This window comes from Sardina pilchardus, chromosome 3 (assembly GCF_963854185.1).
Source record: "Sardina pilchardus chromosome 3, fSarPil1.1, whole genome shotgun sequence".
NCBI classification, from domain to species: domain Eukaryota; kingdom Metazoa; phylum Chordata; class Actinopteri; order Clupeiformes; family Clupeidae; genus Sardina; species Sardina pilchardus.
In genome coordinates this window covers 16,469,482-16,497,025 of record NC_084996.1, presented here as the reverse complement: position 1 = coordinate 16,497,025, position 27,544 = coordinate 16,469,482, and the positions used below count along the sequence as shown (strand labels likewise).

The window sequence follows — 27,544 nt, the reverse complement described above, 5'->3', positions numbered from 1 at the left end:
AGCAGTCCTTTGTAATTTTATTTATTTGGCATATCACATAGCAGCTTGAATTCGAGAGATAAGTGGTCTGGCATCAAAGACTGGAAAACCTGTTGCATTAGAAAGGAGACGTTGCATACTCAAAGGGCATGAACTGATTAAAAAAAGAAAGAAAAAAACACCAAGATGCACGTTACTCAGGCATCCACATCCACAATAAAATCAAAGCCAGCTAAACACCACATCATAAAATTGAACTGACACTGTGCATTTATAACCATCATTAGTCACAGGCCCACATTACAAAATAAAAATGTAATTAATAGATTCCCCATTAACACAATTCAAAGGACTCAGGGGCTTCACTTAAATTAAGCATGTTAACTCTTTGACAAAGAACGGCAACATCAAGAGGACGGATTATTCTAAACGTCTATCTCCGTTTCCTGAGACTGGAAAAACTACTACTGTAATGCTCCAAATAAATAGGGGAGGAGTTCATACTTGTGCACCAATTTGGGCTTCAGAGCATAAATCAGCTTGTCCCGGTGAGTTCATGAAAAATAGGACTCAAATGTAGTGTTAAAACAACAAGACTTATCTCATCGGACACCTTTCCATAATGCTCTTGGGCATAAACCGATCAGGTGAAAAAGAAGAATACAAAAAGTACAAAAGTACAGGTAAAACCCAAAGAGACGTGAGGATGTGCACTTGTACAGCTAAAAGTGTCCCATCGTCCGTCATCAGACAGACAGGCATGGCATGGCGACGGACGGTCACTCTCTCAGGACTGGGAGAACTCAGCAGGAAACGGACACCAGGCCATTCACCCATTAAGACATGTCCACACTGAAGCCGCACCACATACGCACAACAATGCAATAATCATTTAAAGTCTGTTCGGTGTGTGTGTGTGTGTGTGTGTGTGTTTATGTGCGCGTATGTGTGTGTGTGTGGGTGTATGTTTGTGTGTACATGTGTGTGTGTTTCATAAGGCACTCATTACTGCTTAGATCATAATCAAGCCACTGGTATTTATGCAAAAATAAACATTTGACAGTGAAAACTCATTTAACTAATATAAACAACATTGCACAAGGATAAGAGAAATAAAAATCTGTCAATGTCAAGTGTCTGAAAAAGAACAAAAATCAATGTAATGCTCCACTCCATGCACTGAATGTGTGCACTCCAAAAGAGAACAGGCTCTTTAGGATCTCCCTGTGGATCACACAACTCAACCGCCACTCAAGGCCACTCCTGTGACTCCTTGCCAGGAACTCTGGACACCTCAGAGGCGCTCGTGGGTTCCAAGTCAAGGCACTTCAGTGGGTGTGAGTAAGGGGGAATTTTGGGGGCAGACGACTGCTGCTACTGCTGCTGCTGCTCCACCTACAGGCGTGGCCCAGGCACTGCAGGCCTGGTCCACACCAGAGACAGAGCCAGAGAGCAGAGAGTGCAGGCCAGACCCCTGGAATGTGTCCACCGCCAAGGCAACGACTCTTCACCCTTGCCCCGGGCCGTCTTCACTCCGGCCCGCCGAGCTGCGTCGGGTCTGCGGGTGGACCGGCCGGCTCCGCGGGGCTCTCGTGCGCGAGCGCTTCTGCTGCAGCGGCCGCAGGTCCGGCGACCAACGCTGCCGTCGCGCTGTGCTCTGAGCCGGCGGGCTCGACCGTGGCCTGCGGCTCTGCTGCCGCCGCGCTGGGCTGCTGTTTGTCCTCCGAGCAGAGGGGGGCAGTGTCTGCACAGGGGCCCGCCGGGGGCGGCTGTGCGGGTTGGGGCGCGGGGGGCGCAGTAGTCCGTGGGGGCGGGGGAGGGAGCAGCTCGGTGTGGTGGTAGTAGGGCAGGAAGGGGCGCTCCTGGGCGCACAGGCGCATGGCCCGGTGGGTGTGCGCCAGCAGGGACGGGAAGCGGGACGTGAAGTAGGCCACAAACTCGTCGGGGACGGAGCCCAGCGTCTCCTGCACCTCCAGGGGCAGCTCCCTGTAATGGTGCTTCTGCACGGCCCAGAGGGAAACACATTATTAGAGCCATATTCACCAACGCACAGCAACATGACCAATCAATGACCCCTTTCGTCATTTTTAGTGTACCGAGTAGCCATTTAACACTAAGGGGGTACCACATTTCGAGGGCTGAGAACCAAAGGGGCGTAAGTGACATTTTGGTCAAAATTGAGTTATATATATCACCTGAAAGCTCTTGATGAGCTCTTTGTAGCTGAAAAAATTATATTATATAATTTGATTTGTTTTGGCTCTCCTGTAAAGTTGGTGAAATGTCAATTATGCCCCTTTGGTTGTCAGCCCTCGATTTGTCTAAAACAGTCCAAAAGGGCAAGCCCCCAATGGCGTCGACAATGATTCATAATGCAATACGCATAATTAATGCAGGTGTGCATCAGTATGGTCAGAGACACCACTGCCCTTATTGGGAGTCAGTGTGCATCAAAATCATTTTGAAGCAGTTATTTTACAGTACAGAAACTACATTGTGTTGCTTTAACAACTCAGAGTTATACAGTAATTTCCCGCATATAAGCCGCTTTGTGTATAAGCCGCAGGACAGTGTTTTATGCAAATTAAAAGAAACAAAACCATATTAACACCATATTAACTGCTCCCCTGTATTAACCTCATAGCTGAAGAAATTTAGCAAAATCAATGTATAAGCTGCGGCTAATAGTCGGGAAATTACGGGTAGTGTAATTCAGCTGAGTCCTGAAAATACTTGCCTTATTTCTCATCGCACGCATGAGATCCCTTACAGATCCACCTTTATACGAGCGGAACTTCCGGAGATCTGAAGAAAAATATATATACACACACATTTACCAAACACCATCTTTATAATACAATCTTTATCTTTAAACACTTCATAATCATTTCTGATAATTCTCTGTCAAAATCTGAAAAATATATGTAAAAGATATCCCTATATTACAGGGCCTATAACCTACAACATATCAAATCTTATCTTTATGGTATTCTTTTTTGTTTGTTTGGCCACAGCAGATAAGCTCTGTTGTATGTAGGCTAATTGTCCTCCTCAATGAGAAAGCAGGCGTGCCACATGACAGTCTCTGACCTGTTTGCAAAGGCACTGTAATGTGCTCTCTCCAGTCTCCCTTCACCACGGCCCGCCCCCCTCTCTCCAGCTGTCGCACGATTGGTCCGTCCAGCGGCTCTTTCTCAATCCTGTCACTCACGTCCTGTGAGATCAGGAAGTTACACAGTTAGACAGTGAGCAGCATAATAAAGTATTATCACACTCATCACAGTTCACATGCAAGAAAGAGCAGCATACAATGAATAAACAAACACAAAGGAAGGCTTTGGGAAAATAAGTAACATAACATGAACATCTATAAAACAACATTAACATACATGGTATGTATTCCAATATTCCTCTACTTATAGAACTTGGTAGAGTGCATTTTCTTGTGTGTGTATGTGTGTATGAATGTATGTGTATGTGTATGTGTATGTGTATGTGTATGTGTATGTGTATGTGTATGTGTATGTGTATGTGTATGTGTGTGTATGACTTGGATAGTGAACCAGACCAAAGGTTGGGTCTGAAGGGCAGGGTGCAAAGTGTGTGTGCAGGTGTGTATAATAATAACAATGGTATTTCAGAGGAGGAGGAGGGTGTGGTGTTAGGAGTGCAGCATGGCTGGGTGTGAAGGCAGGCATGTGTGCGTGTGTGAGTGTGTAAGTGTGTGTGTGGGCGGGCAGCACTGCTGCTCAGACCTGGAAGAACTGCAGCTGCTTCTCCAGGCTCCAGAAGAAGGGGTGCTTGAGCACACGCTCCGCCGACGGACGCTGCTCCGGCTCCATGCTCAGCATCTGCTGGATCAGCTCTCGGGCCACAATGTCCTCTGGACACACACACACACACACACACACACACACACACACACACCGTGTAAATGAGAAGTACATAACAGTCTACATCCTACAATGTACTCTGACTGTTTCTGTCCATTGGTTGTATCACATCATTTGAAACAAGTGTGATACATTTTGAGTCGTGTTTAACGTACGCCATTTGTACTTTATTTGTGTTTACCTTTTGCCACTTGTGGTTATCAATATGCATCACAATGAAAATATTGTTTTATTGCAAGATAATGTGATTAGAGTTTTGCAAAGAGTCTATGAGATCTGCAAATTGTGTTTTATATGTGAAAACTATTTAAAGATTTGGCAAAAGGGCGATCGATTCAAGAAATGTGTTCAGGCATGTGAGAATTTGGTTCAGAGAAGAATGAGTTTAGTGTTTCAGCAATTGTGGAAAACTGTAATAACCTCAGCCCCCCTTCAGCAGGGCAACGCAGATTACTGTAAGTGATCTAATAATGTGCTAAAGCAGCAGCCAGGATAGGCAGGAGGGATTAAAAAAACTGGAACAAAGTTGGAATCCGGTCATGGGCTTTCTGAGTTAGAGCGTTTCAAGGAAGTGAAGTAGGAAAACAGGAAGCAGACAGCGGAAGTGCTAAAACATGATAAAGTGCGTGAGAGGAAAATAACGCCTGTTTGATTGTGCCAATAATCGCTCATCACGAAGGGAAATATCTTTAATAGGCTGAGGCCGAGCTCCACAGAACTTGAAGCAGGGTCGAATGTCTGTGCCTGAACCGATCAGACTTTGATCATTGATCAAAGCTATTGATCATTGATCAATATAAACAAATATAAATCATCGATCAAAGCTATTTTTCCCATGGGAAGTCATCAATAGATCTATTTTTCCCGTGAGAGGTCATCAATAGATCTATTTTCCCCATGAGAGGTCATCAATAGATCTATTTCTGAGGGCCAGGCCAGGGCTCTGTGAGCAGGGCCCAGAGGGAGGGAGGGAGCGCCGGGCCTCACCGTGTCGGTCGGGCTGCAGCTGCTCCAGGCTGTAGGTGCCCTGCAGGATGTTGGCCTGCCGCTGCAGCGACTTCCCAAACGGGTGGCTGCCCGAGGACACCACGTAGTAGAAGACGCAGCCGGCCGAGAAGATGTCCACGGTGCACGTCTGAGGACGGAAGACGAACACATAGAGAGGAGAGGCACACGTTAAAGATCTGGCCTACACTGACCGAATAAAAAAACAACAGATTTGCATCAAAATTGTACTATAAAAACGAAGCTAGGTACAGTACTTTATCTGGACAACGCATGAAAAGAGAACCATATCAATACTAATCAGCTAATAACCGACTGATTTTCAAAGTAAATATTTTATAACATTATTCTATTTACTACTCATAAATGGCTCCTTCCCCATCTACATGCCCATCCTACGGTCCCGCTACGTACCGGGTTGTGCTTGCAGTCTTCGCTCAGGACCTCGGGGGCGATCCAGCCCTCGGTGCCCGGCACGCCGGAGCGCCGGCTGAAGCTGTGACGGCCCGCCGCCAGCTTCTTGCACAGCCCGAAGTCCGAGATCATGGCGCGCACGCGCCCGTGGGCATTTGGCATGGACACCAGGATGTTGTGGGGCTTCAGGTCCCGGTGCACTACAGCAGAAGAGCGGGACAAAGACTCTGAGTTTTGGTTCCATGGATTTCCTTAAAGGGTCACAGCCACTGTGTGAGGACCCTGTATTTTGTTTTTGTTTTATTAATCAGATATTCTCACGAAGTGACATGGACCTTCATTTGAATATATATCGCTATTTTACACAATATACACATCTGGTTATTGTACACAGTATATAATTTGCCATATATTATATAAAAGCTTAAAATGATTGGTTCAAACTGTTACTTATCACAACGTCTCCGAATTACTATCTAGTACACATGAAGGCTAAAGGGGATGTTTATGGATATCTTGCCATGAGGGGGCCTATATTGAGTACCTAGGCCCCAGGACGTCACTAACGACTTCAGGAAGAGCTTACCTATGTTGAGTGAGTGGAGGTGAGCCAGGCCAGACATGGCCTGCTGCAGCAGAGAGACGGGCTCCAGACCGTGGCGGTCAAAATCAGGCCGCTCCACATACTGTCACGACAGGAACACACAGTGAATTACTCCATACCGACATCACCAACACCATCACCTCTGTCCAGCTCCCAAATGGACTCAAGTAAAACTAAATAATGGAGCATATATAAATGGATCAATTTAAGGAAGCAGGGATCGTTATAGTAAATCGATGTCCAATTGATTTAAACTATTGAGCAGGTGAAGGAGCTTAATGATTTGAGTAAGTGAAAATGAGAGGAGCGCTCTCTGTGTCGGGGCTGGTGCCGTACCTCCTGCAGCGTGGCCGCACACAGCTCGATGGAGATGTACTGGAACTGGCGGTCGCGCTCGGTGCAGAAGTAGCGGATGACGTTGGGGTGCTCGTCCGACTCCCGCAGCAGCTGCACCTCCCGGTCGGCGAAGCTGAAGCACTCCGGAAGGATCCGCTTCACGGCCACCGAGCGGTTATCAAACTGACCCCTGTGGACGAGACGAGAGCAGCTCAGGAACCATCTCAGACCCGATTATTACATCTTAAGAGTTGAGCTTGACCCTGAGATTAGCCCTTTCCAGAAAGTCTAGCGCTAGACTCTAGTGCTAACATTCAGACTAACATGGGGTGCCTCTTATGTAAAGTTTATACGTCCTCCCTCGCTCCTCAGGCCTCGATCCTCACCGATCTACATAAAGAAAGATAGACGAAGGGATAGACTATCGTTGTTGCCGCCCCATCATTCTTTATGTAGATCAGTGAGGATCGAGGCCAGAGGAGCGAGGGAGGACACATAAACTTTACATGAGAGGCACCTATGGTCTACTCTTTGAGGGAAGAGTACTGAGTGAGCACCAGTGGTGTAATCTAGTTAGCTGTAGTGAACATACGGTGATGTAGCAGTTAGCTGTAGTGAATACACTGTGATCAAATGTTAATACATATCCTTGCCTATATTAAGTGGGTATATTGAGATGGTGATGCTTTTTAAGTGGGTATACTGCTGCGTATCACATAGACTACACCACAGCTTAGCACAAAATAGTTCCAATGGCAAAAGGCACCTGCAGCACAGCCATGGTGACCAGACCACATTGACATCAACTGGGTTACACAGCGGTCCAACAGCACTCTAGACTCCTCACCTGTACACAATGGTCCCCTCTGCTCCATGGCCCAGCACGTTTTTGGGGTTGAACACGATGTTGCCGACTCGGACAATGTTTGACTCGTCTTCTGGAAAATCAAACAAGCAAACAAAATAAAAAAAAGAAAAATGTCAAATCTACACTGCATCACCAAGTTGCATTGTCGCATACTATATACTTTACAATATAGCAAGAACTTCTTGTGCCACAGTTGCAGTAGTGCAAGTAGGGGTAAATAAAAGGGAGTGGAAGTAGTACTGTACAGTACCACACATAGTCAGACTATCGATAGATAGATAGATAGATACTTTATTGATCCCCAAGGGGAAATTCAATATCCATACATATGGCACACCAATAGCTGAATTTTGTGCTGAATTTTCAACGGTACTTGAAAATCTCTTTTCACATCCTACTAGGGATGGGCATAATTAATCGACAATCGAGGATTGATCATTAAGAATTTCGTCAATAACATACATTTGTAATCGATTAAACTATTGTAAGTTGCGTTGCGTCGTGAGAGTCTTGAAACAATGATATTAATTTCACTGCGTGGCAACAATTAAGCATTTTACCAGCCGGGGGAAATGTTTGACGCCATTCTCAGTTAACTGCGAGTTTCCGTTTTGATTTCAGTAGTAGCCAATCATGAAGGGGTCACGGTGAAGTGTGGCATGATGGGACCATTTTAATTTGAAAAGTGACTTAGTTCGCTGCAAGCACTACAACAACGTGTATTGTTATGCTATCCAAAGCAAAGTACAACACCGCCACACTCAAACTAGCCTACCACTTGAATAAATATAGCGGTGCATCCTGTAGGCTAATGTTATTTAGTCTACCAAACGGGTAGAATCTCACTACGAAGAGAAGAAGCAGGAGCTGTGAGACACCAGTCTGGTGATAGTAGCCTACTGTAGGCTGGCGTGACTGGTTTCAATAAATCTCCATGTTAAATTCGAGTCGATGCTAGGTTGAAACTGAGCGCAATCAAAACGGAAACTCGCATTAAACTGAGAATGGCGTCAAATATTGCCCCTGTCTGGTAAAATGTTTCATTGTTGCCACACAGTGACATTGATTTCATTGCTTCAAGACTCACACTACCCAACAAACACGTTGTGGTTTTGTATTTTCATTGCATTTTAAATTAAATAAATAATTTAATTTATTTATTAATCGATAGTTGATCGTTAATTCTCCCGACGATCGACTAAGAAAATGTAATCGAATGCCCATCCCTACATCCTACTGCATCACAGAGCACCACAGTCAACCCCCACTAAGATACAGCGTACGCCACTGCCAGTGCCCATTGGTTCAGCTCACGGGTCCGCCCCTCACTCACCGGTCTCGTCGTGCTCGTTGGCGGAGCTGCCCAGCTCGGACAGCGAGAGGTTGGAGTGGTTGGAGGCGCGCGGCGTGCCCACGGGGCTGCTGTGGTCCGAGCTCTCGGCGGCGCGCAGCAGGAAGTCGTCGGCGTCGGGCGGCAGGGCGTCGGGCGGCTGGAAGAGCGGGTGCTGCCGCTGCAGGAGCTCCAGCCTCTGCTCCATCTGCCGCTGGAACTGCTGGTGCTGCAGCTGCTGCTGCTTCTGCACACTCTGCACAGGGGTGTGTGTGTGTGTGATGGAGAGGGGTGTGTGTGTGTGTGTGTGTGTGTGTGTGTGTGTGTGTGTGATGGAGAGGGGTGTGTGTGTGTGTGTGTGTGTGATGGAGAGGGTGTGTGTGTGCATACATGCGTGTGTGTGTGCATATTTGTGTGTGTGTGTGTGTGTGTGTGTGTGTGTGTGTGTGTGTGAGAGAGAGAGAGAGAGAGAGAGACGGAGGGAGATGAATAGGAAGAGGGTGTGCGCATATTTTGTGTTTGTGTGAGTCAGTGAGAGTGACAGAGAGAGACAGAGAGAGAAAGCAAGCAAAGCGAGTGAGTGAGTGAGTGAGCAAGAGAGAGAGAGCGAGAGCGAGAGAGAGAATGTGAGAATGTGTAAGAGTGAGAGGGGAAAAAAGGGGAATCACCATTAGCATGAACGAAAGAATGACATAGCTGCTGTCTCCAGCAAAATGAACTGAAACTAACGTCACGATACTAACAAGGGAAAAACTGAGTGACCACACGTGCTGCTACTACTACACCATGAATGGCCCCAGAGCTTGCGGTGATCTGCTCCAGCTGGTGAGCCAGTGCTGTGTCGTGTCCCGTACCTTTGGGTAGATGATGACGAAGGCCACCCATCCGGCCAGCAGGAAGGTGCTGAAGATGATGGTGGCCATGTCCTTCAGCATGGAGTCCACCGGCGCCTCGGGACGCACCACGCGCCCTGGCTTGTCCTGGATGTCTGTGACCGGGGGAGGCCCGCTGGTCTGCTCCATCCCGCTGTCGTTCACCTTCTGAGAAACACACACACACACACAAAATGAGACTTTCAATGAAGAGTAGCATGGGCAAACTATTTCATGATAAAAACTCAAATTAGTACTCCGTCTCTCGGACCCACACACACACACACACACACACACACACACACACACACACACACACACACACACACACACACACACACACACACACACACACACACACACACACACACACACACACACACACACACACACACACACACACACACACACACACACACACACACACACACTGGGGGTTACCTCCTCATGGGTCTTCTCTGTGGTGGGGGGGATGACATTATGGGGGGGACGAGGCACATTCTCAGGAAAGCTCTCCAACAGGGAGCTGTGGGCATCAGGTGGCATCTCATGGTGACCTAAGAAGAACCACAATCAACCAATCAATCAATCAATCAATCAACCAATCAACCAATAGGGGGATTAAATCAACTCTGATGGAGTTGGATGCAATATCAGGTGAAAAGCGCATTCACAACCATTTCTCTTGGTAATAGGACACATTGAACCTCAAAGGTAAGAAAGGCTGCAGTGACTTTATTTGACCACTAGAGTGCAGTAGTCGCAACAACAGCATTTGGAGCATGTGAATCTTGCAGTGTGCATGTATGCGTGCGTGTGTGTTTGTGTGTGTGTGTGTGTGTGCGTGTGTGTCCAGTGTGAGAGCCTTTACCAGTAGGAATGCAGGTGTGTGTTCTAGTGAGAACAGCAGCAGATGGGCACTCCTGCAGTTACTGCAGCTTGTTTCTTTATTTTGCTCAGCACGTGAGCATACACATGTTTATGTCTGTGTGTGTGTGTGTGTGCGTGTGTGTGTGTGTGTGTGGTGGAGCAGGACCAAGCTGCAGCAGGTGTTTAAACACCACACTGATACGCTAGTGTGTTTTTTCTGGAACGTTCGACTGCGTGTGAATCCAGACGTTATTGGCACATGCAGCGCATGGCTGTATGGACACGTGTGTGGGAGCACGTCTTATCAATAACCTCAATAGCTGCAAGTTCACATGTGTGCTCGTGTGTAACCAATAGCAATAGCATGTCCTACTGATATCTAGTGCAGGGTTGCTGTTGGTTACATTGGGAACTGAAGGGGTTGGGTGCAGGCCTCAGTGCAGCACATGCAAAACTACTTTCAAGATTTTTTCACACTGATGTCCTCATTTCTTTTATGCACACACACACACACACACACACACACACACACACACACACACACACACACACACACACACACACACACACACACACACACACACACACACACACACACACACACACACACACACACACACACACACACACACACACACACACACACACACACACACACACACACACACACACACACACACACACACACACACACACACACACACACACACACACACACACACACACACACACACACACAACACACACCACCACCACCACCACCACCACCACCACCACCACCACCACCACCACCACCACCACCACCACCACCACCACCACCACCACCACCACCACCACCACCACCACCACCACCACCACCACCACCACCACCACCACCACCACCACCACCACCACCACCACAATTCTGCAGTAGGAAATCCCAGTGTCCCATGACACTACTTGTATGTGAAAGCACAGATAATTAAAACTAAATTCCAGAAACAGTTTTAGGTTTTGGACCGCAATGGCCTTAACTGCTTGTCCCTGTGTGTGTGTGTGAGTCAGTAGTGCAGTACCTATGATTAGAGGGTGGTTCCACATGAAGTTGAAGTGCCTGGTCTTCTCCAGGGCCGTGCCCGGGTGGATGTCTGTGCTGGGGGTGATGACGCAGCCCTGCCCCTTGTCCACACGCCTCTGCTGGCTGTTGGGGCCCTCCAGCATGGGGAAGGTACTACCCCGCGGCTGAGGAGACACACACACACACACACACACGCAGACACACGCAGACACACGCAGACACACGCAGACACACGCAGACACACGCAGACACACGCAGACACACGCAGACACACGCAGACACACACAGACACACACAGACACACAATCAGGAACCACTCAAGGATACCGTAATTTCCCGACTATTAGCCGTGGCTTATACATTGATTTTGCAAAATTTCTTTAGCTATGTGGTTAATACAGGGGGGCCGTTAATATGGTTGTGTTTCTTTTAACTTGCATAAAACACTGTTCTGCGGCTTATATGCTGGAAATTACTGTATCCAAGTGCTGAATGATAGTCACCTTTGTAACATCTCAAATCATTGGCCAAGTGAAAAGAAAAATCAGTTCTCCATTAAAATACAAAAAATAAAAATCATCATTGATAAGATATTATTTCGCATTCCACAATTGAGGTTTGTACATATGCACAAAATGCATGCCTGACTGTAGAACATTACTGCAAGTGCATCTGCAGTCTCTACCCAGATACACACCCACATAAACACTAGTTTTCATCTCTTAGTCAGTACTCGAGACACAGTTAAGAGCACGTTAGATACACCTAGATTATGCACAGGTGTAAAATAAACACTGTTTTCAGTGAGGTCGGTCCCCTCAAACATATATTTAGTCCTGAAGTAATGCCTTTTTGCTTTACAACACATTTCTGTAGGTGTTAAGTGACAGTAGCACACTGGAATAGCAGGTCTGAGGATCTTCACAGGACTGGCAGGGCTGCTCTGAGCACACGTGACGTGAGGAGGTAGCCACTAGTGGGCGAGTGGAGGCCAGTGGACTGTGTCCTCTACTCTCACTCCAGCATCTGGCCGCAGGCATTAGGTGCCTCTCATGTAAAGTTTATACGTCCTCCCTCGCTCCTCGGGCCTCGATCCTCTCTGATCTACATAAAGACTGATCGAGCGGCAACAACGATAGTCTATCCCTTCCTCTATCTTTCTTTATGTAGATCAGTGAGGATCGAGGCCCGAGGAGCGAGGGAGGACGTATAAACTTTACATGAGAGGCACCCATTGTCCACACAGAGACAAGAGTATGTCAAGGGTGCTTAAGAGTGAAGAGCATTTCTCCCTCTTTAAAAAGGGGAAACGGGAGAGCCAAAATGGCTGCAGTAGAAACTGGCTCTGGAGCGGAGCGGAGCGGCCGCCCTACATGAACAGGACGCTGCATGACCAAAAAAGGCCGTGTGAGAAGCTGATGATCCACAAGGCTTTTTTGAGCCAGTGTTGCTAGGCAATGTTACTTGTTAATAGCGTTGTTCATTCAATAGGTAAATTATCAGGATCATCCAATCCAAACACATGGAATCGGCTATGTGGTTGCCCAGCAACACAGCTGAAAAAAGCTGCACCATCCATGCACCATCACCTTGAGGCCAACCTGAGGGTTGGGGTGACCATAACCCCTTGGCTAACCGCCCTGGGTGTGGGGTCCACTTAAACCAGATGCACATGCTGTGGAGGTCACGCTGTCCTAAGCGCAGAGGTCACTCACCATGACTGTGACCCCGTCGTGAACCAGAGAGGGCGAGGCGTACAGGCTGGTGGAGTAGCGACCCACATACAGCGTAGGCCTGCCAACACAAACACACAAACACACATGTCAGCATCATTTGGAACTTTTGCTCATATACAGACAGCATGTCAAGGAATAACAACCAACATTATGTAATAGAATACCTTAGGTTTCTGAGCTTTCTTGCAATATGCTAATCCTTTAATATGATAAGGACTGATACTTTTAATGGAACGTAATGTAGTGCAGATTAGATTTCCGTTTCATTCAATTCAACTTTTGAAGAACAAAAGTTACAAGTGTAATATTACATGGGAAATGGGCTATATGAAATGGAGAAGACTAACTTGAATACCTAACTCAATAACTGTACAGGGGAGGAAGAAATTGTATTCCAGGCAGCATCCAATAATTTCAGATAAGGACCAAATGTCTGTATCTAAAACCATTCCACCAAAAAGGAAAGGAAAATCTGCCTTATTCTAACATTGCGTTCAACTTGTGAACCGTTCAATTATCAGAACAAATAATATGGTACCAAACCTTCAATGCAATAACAAAGTGCAATGTTTACAAACAATTACAGGGGACAGATTGCCAGATGACAGACTGACAATCACAAATGTTGGCTTGGGTATAAAGTTTATGGTTATGAGAGCAATACTACTGTACAAAAGAAAAATCTTCGCAACCTCTTCCCCACCTAATAACCCAGACACCACTAGAGTAACTCTTCAAAGTGTCTACAAATACACTATCAAGATGAAACCATCAGCCGTTCTGAGCCACTGCACGCTCTTTGGAGACGGCTGGGTTTTTTGAAAGTCACTCAGCGGTAGGGTTGGGTACCTATCGCATTTGAACCGATATCGGTACCGGTGCCGGTGCCTGAGGTTCGGTGTCGGTATTCAACGGTATTTTTTTCGGTACCTTACCCTTACTGAATCTGTAACACCTTGTTTGTATCAACTACAAGTTGCACAAAATCAAATGTATACATTGAGAATGTTTTTAACACAATACAAACCCCTCTCATTTCTTAAATATGAACATGAATAAGGGATAGTGAAAGTTGTTTTAAACAGACTCCATCAAACCCAAACATAGAACAAATAATTAGTCCATTGCATTGGGTTATATGATGATGTAGCTATTTTAGGCCATGTTCATGAAAAAAGCAATCCTTTGTTTTGTGCAATTTAACAGTAGCCTAGGTCAGCGGTATGCCAGGCATCATGTTTAATAAGCCGTCCCTTTTTAATGAAAACATACATGTAGCCTACTATAGAGTTTACAAATGGTTTAGAAGTTATTCATTTATTCATTAATTAATTACAACATATTTTAAAAGTTCATTTTTTAACACCTCTCCGCCATAGCCCTTTTCATCTCGCATAGGCTCCTAGAAGCAGGTATGCGTTCCACAGTTTGGGAATCCCTGGCGGATCCGGGCCAAATACATTTTGCTATCTGGGTAGATTATCATCCACTCCTTACCAGTTCTGTTGTTTAGATTACTTCGTTTCAGTCAGTTTCTAACGTGAGTAGTAGGCTGGCGAGTTTGATCGTTCGTTTATCCTTTGACTAATAAAACATTCCATGCCATCGTGAATTTGAACTTATAGCTCGTCTTGATGCAGCGCATTGTTCCACCTTGAAACGCTACGCATAGTCTGTCAGGTTAACTGTATGTGTAGGTTAACCAGCAAACTGATGCGTGGGCCTACAACGTGTATAATCAAATTATAGCATTGCATCGGGGGAGTGAATCCGTTAAAATGCCGTTTTAATGAGTCATATTTCGCATTCAAAATAACAGAGCAAAGCGAGCGACAGAGAGAAAATAGAAACCGTAGTAGCCTATGCCAACAATAAATGTTCTCTCAAAACATCGCGCTGCTCGCGTTGCTTGCTGTCAGGACACTCCAATTGACAGCAATGAATTTAAACGAATGTATCGTTTGCTCGCATCGCGGTTAGGACATAGTTTCTATTTTTATATGACCATCTCTTGTCTGCTGACTGCTTGGAGCAGCGCAGCAAAAGCATACGGTCCTTAGAGCAACTGTTGTCACGACAAATACAGCGAGTAGGCTATTTGGCAAATAGCCTAGATATTATTAATGCTGTTAAGACATCATTATCATCTAGCCATGATACATTTCAATAGCATTCAAACATTTTTCTGTCACATGCTTTGAACTATTTAAAGTCCTGTTTTACCGTTTTGAATGGATCCAGTCTCACTCGCGATTCAGAAGATGGGTGCATTTCATTGCACTCCGTCAACTTTCAGTTTATTTAAGTTCTTACCAGGGATAGGCCTACTATTTTGATTCATTTTTGCTTGCTCTTGATGCAATACATGTATGCTTAAATGGTGCATATTAAGTTAGCCTATTCACTTTCGTTTTTGAGACCGACATAACGTTAGCCTACACTCAGACATGACGTCAGATGGCGCACTCCGCTCCTGATGCACATGAAAGTACCGACATTTAGCACCGTTCAATTTCACGTGAAGCAATACCCGGTAATACCGACGTGATTCGGTCGGTACCGGTAAAAGAACAGGGGTCGGTACCCAACCCTACTCAGCGGACCGTGCTAGAGCTTGTGAAATCTTAACCAAAGGTGACATCCTGTGCAACGTTCCCTGCCAAACACGCCGAACAAGCCTGAACACTCTGGCCAGCTGAGGCAACCCTTCACACGAGCAGAGAGGATTTGCCCAACATGGGCTCGGAAGACACCGCCTGGAGGCATTACACACAATGCCGGTCTTTAGGGTGTGGAACTTTAAAAACTGGCAAAAGCTCATAAATAGCATGGACTCATACTCACGAGTGAGAAATAGGAGTTGTGACATTGAGTTGTCACTTAATCAGCTGATTATTTACATTATTTAAGCCAGGTAGATCAGCTAATTAGTGAAATCACATGTGTTAAGTGTACAGGACTTTTACTTTCCGAAGCCGAACATCTCTGCCCACATCCTCCACCCCACCCCCTTCGCAGTGCCCTTAGGATTGCACAAGACTGATAGATTTCGAAATGATTCGTTAGCTTAAATAGCTTGCAACCCCGAGGGGTTATCAGTCAGACATCTCTTCCGAAATCAGCCCCTCCAAACAATCTATCCACATTCACTTTAAACATCTGAGGGGGCTGTTGAGGCGCCTTCAACGCCAGTATAGTAACGCCACTGTCCACATTACTGTTTCAGTCTAGTACAATTTGAGTAGTGGAAATGATAAAACAAGACAAAATTACATCACGGGAGTAGCCAAAAATGTGGTTCTGTAATCTTTACAGAGATATCAGACTTAAGATGTAATACCTTAAGTCACGTAAACGCATGACATTTAAAAAAAAAAACTCCCTACAAAAATTCCTATGACAGTTCCTGAAAACCACACCTTTGGTCATGTTCATACAATAACGGCCAAGTAACAGTCCCTAAATGCCTACGGCAGACTGGCAGATCTACTAGTTGTTGGTACGTAACACGTGAGGTGCGCTGTTGTGCGCGAGCGAGCGTCTTACGTGAGCTTGTCCTCGGGCTTCTCCTTCTCGGGGAAGGGGTAGGCCCAGCGCGTGATGCGGCCCACCTCGCCGGACATGAAGGTGAGGTAGCGCAGCGTGTCCTTGGCCATGTTGGTGTGTGGCAGCTTGCGCAGGCCCTCGCGCTGCCACATGTACACCGCCACCACCGGCGACTCGTAGTTCTGCACCCACTGGACGTCGCCCGACTCGCTGTCCACCGTCACCACCAGCCCGTCGCTGTTGGACACAAAGTGGGCCATTTCTGCCACACAGACAACACAAGGGGAGATCGGTGTTAGAGAGCTGTGACAGAATAGGCAGAATTGGAATATGAGTCAGTTTCGGGTTCGCATCACATGGCAGGCTGGGCTTGGTGAGATCACATTAAATGTGGGAGAGGAAACTGATTAAGTTCAGTAATCTATTGCTTCATAGGTTTCAAGGATCTGAGCCTTCATTTTTATATTTATCATAAATCAATTACGTTTACAGTGACACATTTGGACTGTTTACAAAGACGAGCATTCCACTTCTGGTACAAGTAGAGTAAGAGGGATATCAGTTACAACATATGTAAATAGTGTCCTAATAGCACCCAAAACAGGAATTCTCTTGTGAAATCACAGTCCTCGAAATTACAGTAAATTTAAACTGAAAAGCTAACATTTACACATTTTCAGTTAAGATTCTGCCCATCTTCACAGATCACCTAACTTCCTGGTAACAGCCAGTCAGTTCAACTATGTCCACAACTGCCTTGTGTACACTGCTATGTCTGCGTCATGCTGAGTACACAGTCTAGTGTTGTGAAATGATAACGACTGTAAACCACTTTCTACGCCGCTTCGTCTGGAGAGTGAAGTGGAGCAAGACACCAGCTACTGATAAACGAGAGAGAGAGAGAGAGAGAGAGAGAGAGAGAGAGAGAGAGAGAGAGAGAGAGAGAGAGAGAGAGAGAGAGAGAGAGAGAGAGAGAGGAGCTGTTCTCTTCAAGAATCCCTATTAAAGATGGCGGGCGAAGCTCGTACTGTATAAGGTGTCGTCGTCGGGCAGGGTGGAGGCGTAGTCGGAGTAGGTGGCGTTCCAGCGCAGCTCTCGACTCTTGGTGTCATACATGGTGATGGTGTACTCTACACAAGAGACACAGAAATCAAGAAACAATACTGAAACAACAACACTGATTATGCAGATGGGTTTTTTTTTTTTTTTTTAAGAGTTTAGGGGGTTTTTTTGCTGCTGGACTTAGTGTCTTAACACACTTGTCCAAATGCATATTGCATGTATGAATAACTGCATGTTATCGTGTGTGTGTGTATGTGTGTGTGTGTGTGTGTGTGTGTGTGTGTGGTGGACGTGTAAAGAGTGTGTGTCTTTCGGTCTGTTTGTTTACTACCTACCGGTGCGTCCAAGGAAAAGCAGCGAAGACGACGGGCAGAGCATCTCAGCAAAAGACGAGGTCAGGGTTTGCTGTTTTTCACCCGTTAGTAGGTCAACCACATACCACACATCCTGCTTCTTACCTGCACACACATGCAAAAACACTTTAATCAGTCACACCATTGCAATCACTTCCTACAAAACACCCACACCTTCAATGGAAAAACGATACAAAACGATCATGCATAATCGCCCGTTTTCTTTGCAAAAACAACGTCAACAAAAACAACCGACTGAGTAACAGGGGCGAAAGCTGAGACACTGTGGCGTGAGTCCTCAGCTATTTGTGACCGAATGCTAGATGCGTGGCCATCTCCTTACTGCCAGAGGCTAATAAACAGTGAGTGGGGAAGCCGCAGCCGCAGCCGCAGGTGAGGGCCGACTCACGCCTGACCACCTCATTAACATGGACAAATAGGACACTGGGGATTATCTTCCCCTCGCACCCGCAATGGGCTGCTAACGACTTGCAAACCCATCCACGCCCGCACATACGTAGAGCACTCTCTCCTTTCTCGGTTCCTCCCTCTCCGCGCTTGGCTAAGGGGAGTGGTGGCGGCGGCAGACGGATTGTTCTGGTCAGAGTGGGCGAACGCGGAATGGCACGGAGTAAAAAACCACAGCGCCGCGACGCCCACCTGCCAGGCCTGCCAGCCGGCACCCCCGCAGTTCCGCAAACGGGCGTTTGTTTGCCTAGTGGAAGCGCTGCACAAAAATGCCTGAGCTCCTCGCCAGCAATGGACTACAGTGAGCACTGAGGATAAGACCTAAAGCACACGTGAAAGCAGTAGGGAGGAGCCAGCAATAGACTTCAAGAGTGATGAGGAGGAGAAGGAGGAGGAGGAGGAGGAAGAGGAGGAGGTGGTGGTTGTGGTGGTGACATTAAGCAAAGCCACTGTGTACACTCAAAAGAAGCCATTGAGACACAGCACTTCCGCAAACAATGGCAGACTTTATCTTAAAATCGATTTGCATTGTTCGGCTCTGGCGGGGCGAGGCAGCGGCAGCCAGCTGAGCTGGTGCGGTCGCGTGAGGACTCGAGGACGGCAGGGCGCGAGGCAGGCTGTTTGGGGTGTGACTGCCTGAAGAGAGCGGGAGCGGGGAGCGGTGAGAGGCGAGAGGCGGCGTCCTTACCCGTGTACAGGAGCCCGTCCGTGCTGCGGCATGGAGAGGCCTGCACCAGCTCCGGGATGGTGAAGGGAAGTTTCTGCAAGAGCAAGAATGCAACAAACAATCAATACACACGCACAAAGCATGGCATGGCATGGCAGTGATGGGCTTCTACTGGGCCTCTGCTGGGCCTCTGCACGGTCACAACAACCATATTTAGCAACACCACAACAAAACATGAAGACTCAGAAGTGGACAATGAACAAACCATACTGCTAGTGGAAGTGGCTACAATAGTTCTTAGTCAGACTTGCTAACACACTTAGTCACTAAGGGGGTCTCCCACAGCAGGCCTGTAGGCTGAAGGGACAGAGCGGCCAGGCCACCAGAGAAAGAGGAAGCCGCTGTATCGATGTAGCAAGAAAAAGGGAAGAGAGTCGTGAGTGTGTGTGTGTATGGCCTCACCGTCAGACCCTCGTTGTTCTTCCCGCTCAGAGAGTACAGGCTGCCGTCGTTGGGGTCGGGGAGAAATGCCGGCCTGCAAAAGGAAAAACGGACAAAGCCTGAGAAAATGACTCCGTACCATCTGATTATACAACAACACTACCAAAACACAAAATTCCCCTGCTCTTTGAAAAGTATCCAAGTACTTCATCTTTACCTTACAGATTAATTGTAAGTAATCTTGAGTATTGCAAAAGGCTGGCTGGGTAAAGTAAAGTGCAAAGAGTGAATGTAAAGCCCTGTGGATGTGTGCACTTAATAATTAGGGGAAGGCACATGTTCCATGACCATCTTCATGAACTATAAATGAACCATCCAGTCACAGGAACAGGTGAGATTGCTTGTTAAACTTTGCAAAAAACTGTCCATTGTCCATTAGTCTAGGACAGGCCCTCATTGGATGGTATATGAAATGGCAGTTTGAGTGATGAAAAACACTCACTCACACACACACAACATATCTAATCACACATCTTGCATGAACGTGGAACTGCTGCTGCAGCCTCTGAAGGGGCACTGTTGTTTCACAAGAGTACGTCTGCAGTGTACTCTTGCACATGGATGCAGAAGCACGGCAATGAGGACTTGTTTTTTTTTTTTTTTTTATCAGCGAAGACTTGCAAAAATGATCCTCCTCTTATAGTGTGAACAGGAAAAGAGATGCTCGATCAGCAACTTGTGAAGTTCCTGTTTGGTATCTTTCACAATCACATATCTACAGACTGGAAAACACACACACACACACACACACACACACAAATACACACATGCGTTCAAGCACAATACTTACTCGGCCACGTGCGTAGGGACCTGAAGAACAGGATCTACAGGAGAAGGACAGATAGGCGTTCAGTTAGGATTCCCACACATATCATACTCTCATGCAAATACTGAGAGGTCATGGATCACCTACAGCAAGGCTCTGCACCAAATACTACACAGAAGAAGAAAAAAAAAACAAGCACTTCCTGCCGGTATCATTAGAAAGCTATTTGGTGCCTTTGTGTGCCATGCCTCCGATCAAATCCGGCAATTCGACAAACATCAAATTGATGCATTTGCTGTTGTAACTCCAGGGGCAGACCTCCACCTTCACAAATATTTGCATTGGCTTGAGAGGCTTTTTTTTACAATCAACAAGGCACGGGCCTTCACCCACGAGGGACAGAAAATGGCACCCGGGGTGAAAACAGGAAAGACTGTGGATACACAACCACACTAAACAGCCCTGCTGATAACACCTTCATACTACACAAACAACTTGAGGTGATAACACAGGCACACAAGGTCAACCATCATGATGGTCTATCAACATGTTTAAATACTGTACTTGGGGGAGGGGGCTTTGGGGGCCAATTTCAAAGCGTCACCAATGTTTTGATCCATTACAGAGCTTGTAAGTTAAGACCATATTTAAAATGATGCTTATTTGCCATAACCATTGCCATAAAATGATGTTTATTTGCCATACAGGCATTTTACGTAAGTCATAAAAACCCCTAAAAAGAGGGACTTGCAAAGAGGAACTATTGCAAGACTTTAGTTTTCTCCTAGCCTTCCAGTGGTCTTGTTTTAGTACTATAACATCAAGCCTTCGCAAGATCAGTGAAATTCCTGCGCTACTCGGTCACAACAAAGTTATAGTCAGCAAGTTGGCAGACCAAACAACATGAAAGGGGGGGGGGGAAGTGATCTCTGGGCTTATTTCATTAAGTCAAGTTATGACAAACCAGCAGTATTTTAAGTACGGCCTAAACACTAGAGGACGTTTGCTTTGTCAACACAAGAGACATCCGTCTCGTCCACTGAAGGGCAAGCCATATACCGGACGACTTAGCCAGATGGAGCGTATGACGGTCACCAAACCCATCCACACACATGGCCAGCTGCCACTGCTGAAGGACCAGCGGAGGTGCAGCGGGTTACCATGGTAGTCGGTAGTAAATACGTCTACTGGACACTGGCTGAGGAGCGGAGAGCGCACATCATGCTACATTATGTATTTAGGGCGCCGGACATTAACAGTCACACAGTGGCATTTCAGCATGAGGGACAATGAATGATGTAGAAATGGGGGCCTGATCAGGGACTGCTCTTAGCTGCTGCTGCTGCTGGCCTTGATGGCTGTTTATTTGTCCCCGTGCTGCGGACTTGTAAATGATTGCCAGAGTCCGTGGAGGAGGGCTACGGAAGGGGGGGGGGGTGCTTTACACTGGCACGACCTTGGTAATCTCAACATCACGCCTCCCCACTGCTAAAGAAAGCCTCCAATTATCTGCATTGACTCAAGACACAATTTGCTAACATAAGGCAAAAATAAGTTCTCTCTGTTGGAGATACTGTGAGTATGTTAAGTGATAGCATATCTATGCCACTCCTACCACGCTGGATAAGGGCAGTACATGTTTCAGTCATGTATTTTCATGTTTGATGTTATTGTTTTGTGCAGATAATAGAAGCAGTGAAACTCTGGTTTTTTTGGCCGTAATGATAGTAGCACCTTTTTCAAAACAGAGTGCACTCAAGTGAAAGAGAGACGGATAAACAGAACGAGAAGAAAAAAAAAAACTCTTGGACAGAAAGAACGAAGAAATAAGGAAAGAAACATGACCCGGGCTTGGGTATCTATCCAGAGTCCACCGAGTTTTTTTTTATGACAATCGCTTCCTTGTGGTGACAATAGGTGAGCAAGATGCAGTTTCTCATGGATAGGATTGGGCGTCCCTTCAGTCTAACCTGAGGTCTCAGCTAGATCCCAATAGGGGGGTGAGGGGGGGGTCTTGTGTAACTGTTGTATTATGAACACAAAGCACTGGTCCTGTGGGGAACAGCCCAGAAGTGTAACTGAGCCTCGGCGGCCTGTTTCTCAGCTTACCTTCCTTCAGTGTCCATTGGATGGAACCTGATCTCTTGCTGACGGCGTGGAGGTTCCCGTCCAGCGTGGACACAAAGAGGAGACTCTCTGGCAGCGAGAGTGTGGCTTCGCAGAGACCCTGCGAGAAAAGACAAATATCACTGAAAAAAATACATCTAAGACTACTTCTGAAAAATCATGCAGCCAGACAAGACAAAAGCTATTCTCCACTGAACTCCCTCAGAGGTTATATATGCATCATGAAGTAAGAGGACTCCTGTAGCACTTTCACAACTATTGCCAAAAGCTTTAGCGCCTACAAAAGTAGCAGCACAACTTATTTTAGGCCATGCTAATGATACTAGCCCAATGAAAGGCATAGTGACGGTATAGTGAGGAGCCATACCCTCTGCAAATGGCTGGATTTCCTGGACTAATACTTTGCGTATTGTTTATGTTTAGGTATGTTTACATTCACACTGGTGCACAAAAAAACTTTTGCTGACAGAAAGTTGACAGCTGTGTTTTGTACTGTATCATTTTATTTAAGTGAAAAATGTGATAAAAAGAAATATGATAAATTCATGACACCAATGTCCAATACACTATTAGGACTCTTGCGTCTTTAAGGGCGAAGGAACACAACCGGTTATTGGTGAAAGGTGCAAGCTAAATGTCTGCCTGCCTGAATGAACTTCACAAGATTGCACCTGTGGAAAGTTGCCTTCGACTTACACTCATGCGTCACAAGCAAAACATCAATGACAAAGGCAGTAAGACCTAATTAAAGTCCTCAATTACACATTCTTGAAGCGAACCGTAACAATAAGGCTCGTCGTCTGTACTGATAAACAACTGCCTACGCCCCGCCAGGACAAAAAAACTTCCCACAAGCTTGTAACTCCAGACCGGCTCTACCGACTAGACTACTGCAGCTGAAGTGGAGAGCACGGCCAAGACTCCGCTGAGATCCCGCCATGCGGAGGACAGCAGGGTGACCTCGCAGTGTGGCTTACTTTCTTCCCCATTTCTTATTCTGGAGCGCTGTTCCTTTACTTGGGCTCTATTTGTCACAGGCCAGGTGCAGTGTGGGCTGACTGGGTGAGGGCCACATAGCACGTGTGCATCTTTTTGCTCTCCCTCAAGTCTTTGGCTCACACACTCTCATCACCATGGGGAGATATGGACGGAGCCCAACACAAACCAAATAGGCTGTCCATGGTGGTGGTGGTGGTGGTGGTGGTAGTGGGGGCAGACGGAAAGAGAGTTGGGAAAGAACACACAGGAAACCAAGCAGGACCAATCGAAAAAATGTTACAATGAAAAAGACCAATATAGCGAGAGATACACAAGAAAGACTATTAAAGTAAGAGAGGTGGACAGACCCCGTATGTTGTGCGATTTGTGGGTGAGACGGTGAGAGGCCTTTTCTGGGTGTGGGGGCAGAACAACTCCTCCAGCAGTGCTCTTAGATCACCAGTCTGGCAGCAGCCACAGACAGAAGGGTGGGGTGCATATCACTACTGAAAGCCTCCATTTCTCAACCTCAGGCTAAAAGCCAAGCACTGAGCCAGCATTGCCTCTGCCCATAAACAAGCTAAGCAGTTAGCTCCAGAAAATAGTTAGCTTCAGGAAACAAATCCCCCCCTGTGATTTCCAGTGAATCACTGATCTGAAATGTACTGACAGAAGTTGTTTTTTTTCTTTCTCCAAAAAAAGCCTTAGATGTGACAAATAACACAGCTTGTAGGCCTTAGGGCAAACCAATCACATTTCCCTGAACCGCAAGTGAATAACAGGTCCCTTCCCACCAGATTCTTTAGAAGGGGGAAGCACCAAGGGGAAGGCTGTTCAAACAAGCAATCAGAACCCTAGTGAAGCTACTGCAGTTTAACAAGCCTCAACAAAACAATACCAACCAAACTGTGTGAACTGCTGCTGGACTGCTCCATAACCTGGACACTGTAAGGCCAGAGCAAACACCGAGCACCTGGACCTTCCCACTTCACGGCAGCCTCAAAAAGGGTTGCGCCCAAAACAGGAACAGAAGATAACCAAGCCGCTACTTTCATTCACTGGCACTATAAATTCCTTTTCTCACTTTCAGTAGCATAAAAAAAAAACATTTTCATGTTCTGAAAGGCCCATCTGTTGAGCCCTGTTTGGAGCCAGTAGGCTGAGAAATTCTAATGCTGCATTCTGGACTGGTTATATCGCTGTGAAAAGTGAGCATGGAACATCGGGCACTTTTTTTTGTAACTTTTTACATCAAAACGTCTTTTCTCACTGCTCCAGTCAGACATTGCGTAATGTCGATTACATAATGCTGTACGCCCAGATGTGCTAAAGCTAAAAATGTGGACAACAGTGTGGGCTACTTACTCACTCCTCTGCTGAAGCACCCTCGAAACCCTTACTACTAAGGTGTAACAGTTTTTAGTGAGTCAAAATCAGAATGCACTGTAGGCGCACTGGGTGAGAGGTTATGGTTAATTCACGATAAATGACACAAAACCAGACACAAACCATAAACATCTAGGACACCGGTTTTCAGACTTTCAGACTTCAGACTGACACTGAGTAGCGGCTCTGAAAACAAATAGCTCTTCAAGTAACACCATTGTGTTGGGCATTAAAATACAATAGTGTAGGCCAATTCAGCAAGATAATTACATTGTAAATACAGTTTTAAAACCACTGATCTAGGAGACAACAAATGAGGTCTCTAAATCGAAATGTGTGTGTGTGTGTGTGTGTGTGTGTGTGTGTGTGTTTGCGCTGTGCGGCTGGCGGAGTGCGGAAACACTTATCAAGAACATAATAAAGCATGCATGCTTGCCCGTTTTCTCAGCTAATCTCAAAGGAACGTTTCTAAATAAGGCTAAAATCTCCATCCTATGTTATGTTACCTAATGCTATTCTAGACTAGAACTAACCTATTCACTAGTTCTAGAAATCATGTGACTTTTAATCCAAGTCTAGTCTGTGTGCTGCACACACACAAGCCTATAGCCTTCATAATTCCCGCAACAAAATGACCATTCTTGCTGTAGCCCATATTGCCAGCCTCTGTTTGCATGCATGAGGTAACATTTAGAAAATATTGAATGACCTTAATAATACTTTGTGCCTTTTTCAGAGGACCAAACATGGCAATTTTAAGGTATGTCTATGTATAGACAAGGTTTTTCCTCAAATTGCTCCCAACCCCAGACTAAAAGCATTTTTTTTGTTTAGCAAAGGTTACTCAAACATTACTAAAACATTTCACTTATTTGTTAATGCCTGCACACTTATGGCAGTACAACAGACAAGGAATGGCACAGCAGGGCACATGTTTGTGCATCTGATACAAACAAAGGACAACTTAAGCGGTCAGCCCAAACATCCCATGCACAGTGCAAGGCTTCCCGGGCCTTACTATGCCACACCGTGCCAATCAATGGGCAGATAGTTGGGTCAGACCTCCCTATGTCAACAGAGACATACAACTATCAGTACTCTGGGCTCTGGGGGAGCGTCACGTGGCTGCAATCACAGAAGCGGAGGGTGCACAACACAGCACGCCGCCGCTCCACAGAACCCTGCCGAGGCCATGCGGCGTCCTTGTGATAAGAGCTCCAGACAGCAGCACACAGATCCTGGACCACTCTGGACCTCGCTGCCGCGTTGCCGCTTTGCAATTCCCATCTGCTCCGAAACCACGGCAACACATGCAGGGTCACCCAGGCGGGTGCAGATGAGTCATTTGCCATGCAGCCCCATGTCTCTGCTTATTCCACTAGAGCCTCTGCATATAATCATGTAAATGGGAGTAACAGAGGTGCTGGTGGGCCATTAGGTTTGAGGAACACAGCATGTGGCTGGTGCTTCAGGCAAAAAAAAAGCCCACAGCTCTTACAGGAAAGTGATTAATTAGTCCCTTATCCATTTACAATAATAGCCACACACACACACACACACACACACAAACAAACAATATGCTCTGAAGGGACCACAAACTATTAAGAGATATGCTTCACTTTATGTCCAAGTCAGTGTAACATGTTACAAATAAATGAATCCTGAAGTTAGGGCATAGGGTTATCTCTGTTCCAACTGATTAAATGTAAGGCTTCAGCGGCCCTATGTACAGCAGACGTTCCGACCACCATTGTCATGTGAGACATACAGATGAAGACCCCTGACACAATGACAGGTTTAATGTAATCTACTTATCGCTTAACAAGATTGCCTCATGAGCAAAGTATATTTGACGTGAACATGCTGACATTTTAACATTATCTAGCAACCTAAACCAATAAAGGTTTCGCAAAATGCCAATTTAGTGAGCGATTCCATCTTCACATGACAATGCATCAAATTAAAAGTGAATTAACGTTACCATATGCTGGATCTATTCACACAATATTACCACTCGAATTATAAAATTGGAGAGATGTTAGTTATTTTAGGGTGGTGTAATGTTGGAGGATGACAAAACAGGAAATTATGTTAAGCAAATCATTTGATTATAACAAAGATTTCGACGCGATGGACAAGTTCCACTCAAGTCTCAACTGGCGAGTTATTTTCTACCAAACGTACTTCCTCACATTGGCCATCTAAGCAGCTACTTGTGTGAACGACAGATACATGTGGTTCACTAAACACTCAGAGTTAATACATTCAGCTTAATAAAATACATACTTATTGCTTGCTACTTGTTTACTCTAATTGGTGCGACTCTTTAGCTAGCAGGCTAGCAATTTCCCAACCCATACTTACCGTTTGTGGCACAATGCAGAAGATCAACGTGAAAATGCACCACACGAGGGCCCGACTACACACTCCCCACATCTTCCGAATAGCAGGTTAAGTTCATAAACACAACAAGAACTTTGGTAAGTCAAATACTGTCCAAGACAAGTCAAGAACCACAATTTTCAAATTGCGTCTTCTTCCATGCTGTTTGTGTTTCTGGCCAGCTTGTCTCTCGCCTGGCTACTACTCCGCCTGGTCCTTTCCTGTTAGCGTACGACTGGGATGTGACGTCACTAAATATATGGGGCAAATGGGATACTTTTCTGATACAGTTTCTCTTCAAGATGAAATATTATAATAATAAAGTAAGGCTATATACATTTTAA

The 27,544-nt window shown here is 46.0% G+C and overlaps 1 protein-coding gene across 2 annotated transcripts; it reads right to left on the bottom strand.

The window, feature by feature from the left end:
* Positions 1 to 5: 5 nt before the first annotated feature.
* On the bottom strand, positions 6 to 27,403 carry LOC134076864 (serine/threonine-protein kinase/endoribonuclease IRE1-like). 2 transcript variants are annotated; one of them, XM_062532130.1, is made up of 22 exons: positions 27,183 to 27,403; positions 22,437 to 22,554; positions 20,352 to 20,385; positions 19,523 to 19,595; positions 19,082 to 19,154; positions 17,908 to 18,030; positions 17,539 to 17,640; positions 16,511 to 16,772; positions 12,944 to 13,022; positions 11,227 to 11,392; positions 9,743 to 9,858; positions 9,284 to 9,469; positions 8,433 to 8,685; positions 7,079 to 7,169; positions 6,232 to 6,421; positions 5,878 to 5,977; positions 5,292 to 5,491; positions 4,860 to 5,007; positions 3,735 to 3,862; positions 3,070 to 3,193; positions 2,717 to 2,784; positions 6 to 1,979 (listed from the first exon to the last, which is right to left on the bottom strand). In XM_062532130.1, exons 1-22 carry the CDS (start codon positions 27,252 to 27,254, stop codon positions 1,509 to 1,511), a joined length of 3,177 nt encoding a protein of 1,058 aa, XP_062388114.1. In that variant the 5' UTR covers positions 27,255 to 27,403; the 3' UTR covers positions 6 to 1,508. The 2 variants fall into 2 exon arrangements, with proteins under 2 accessions (XP_062388114.1, XP_062388116.1); XM_062532132.1 differs by having other exon boundaries at positions 7,079 to 7,166.
* Positions 27,404 to 27,544: the final 141 nt, after the last annotated feature.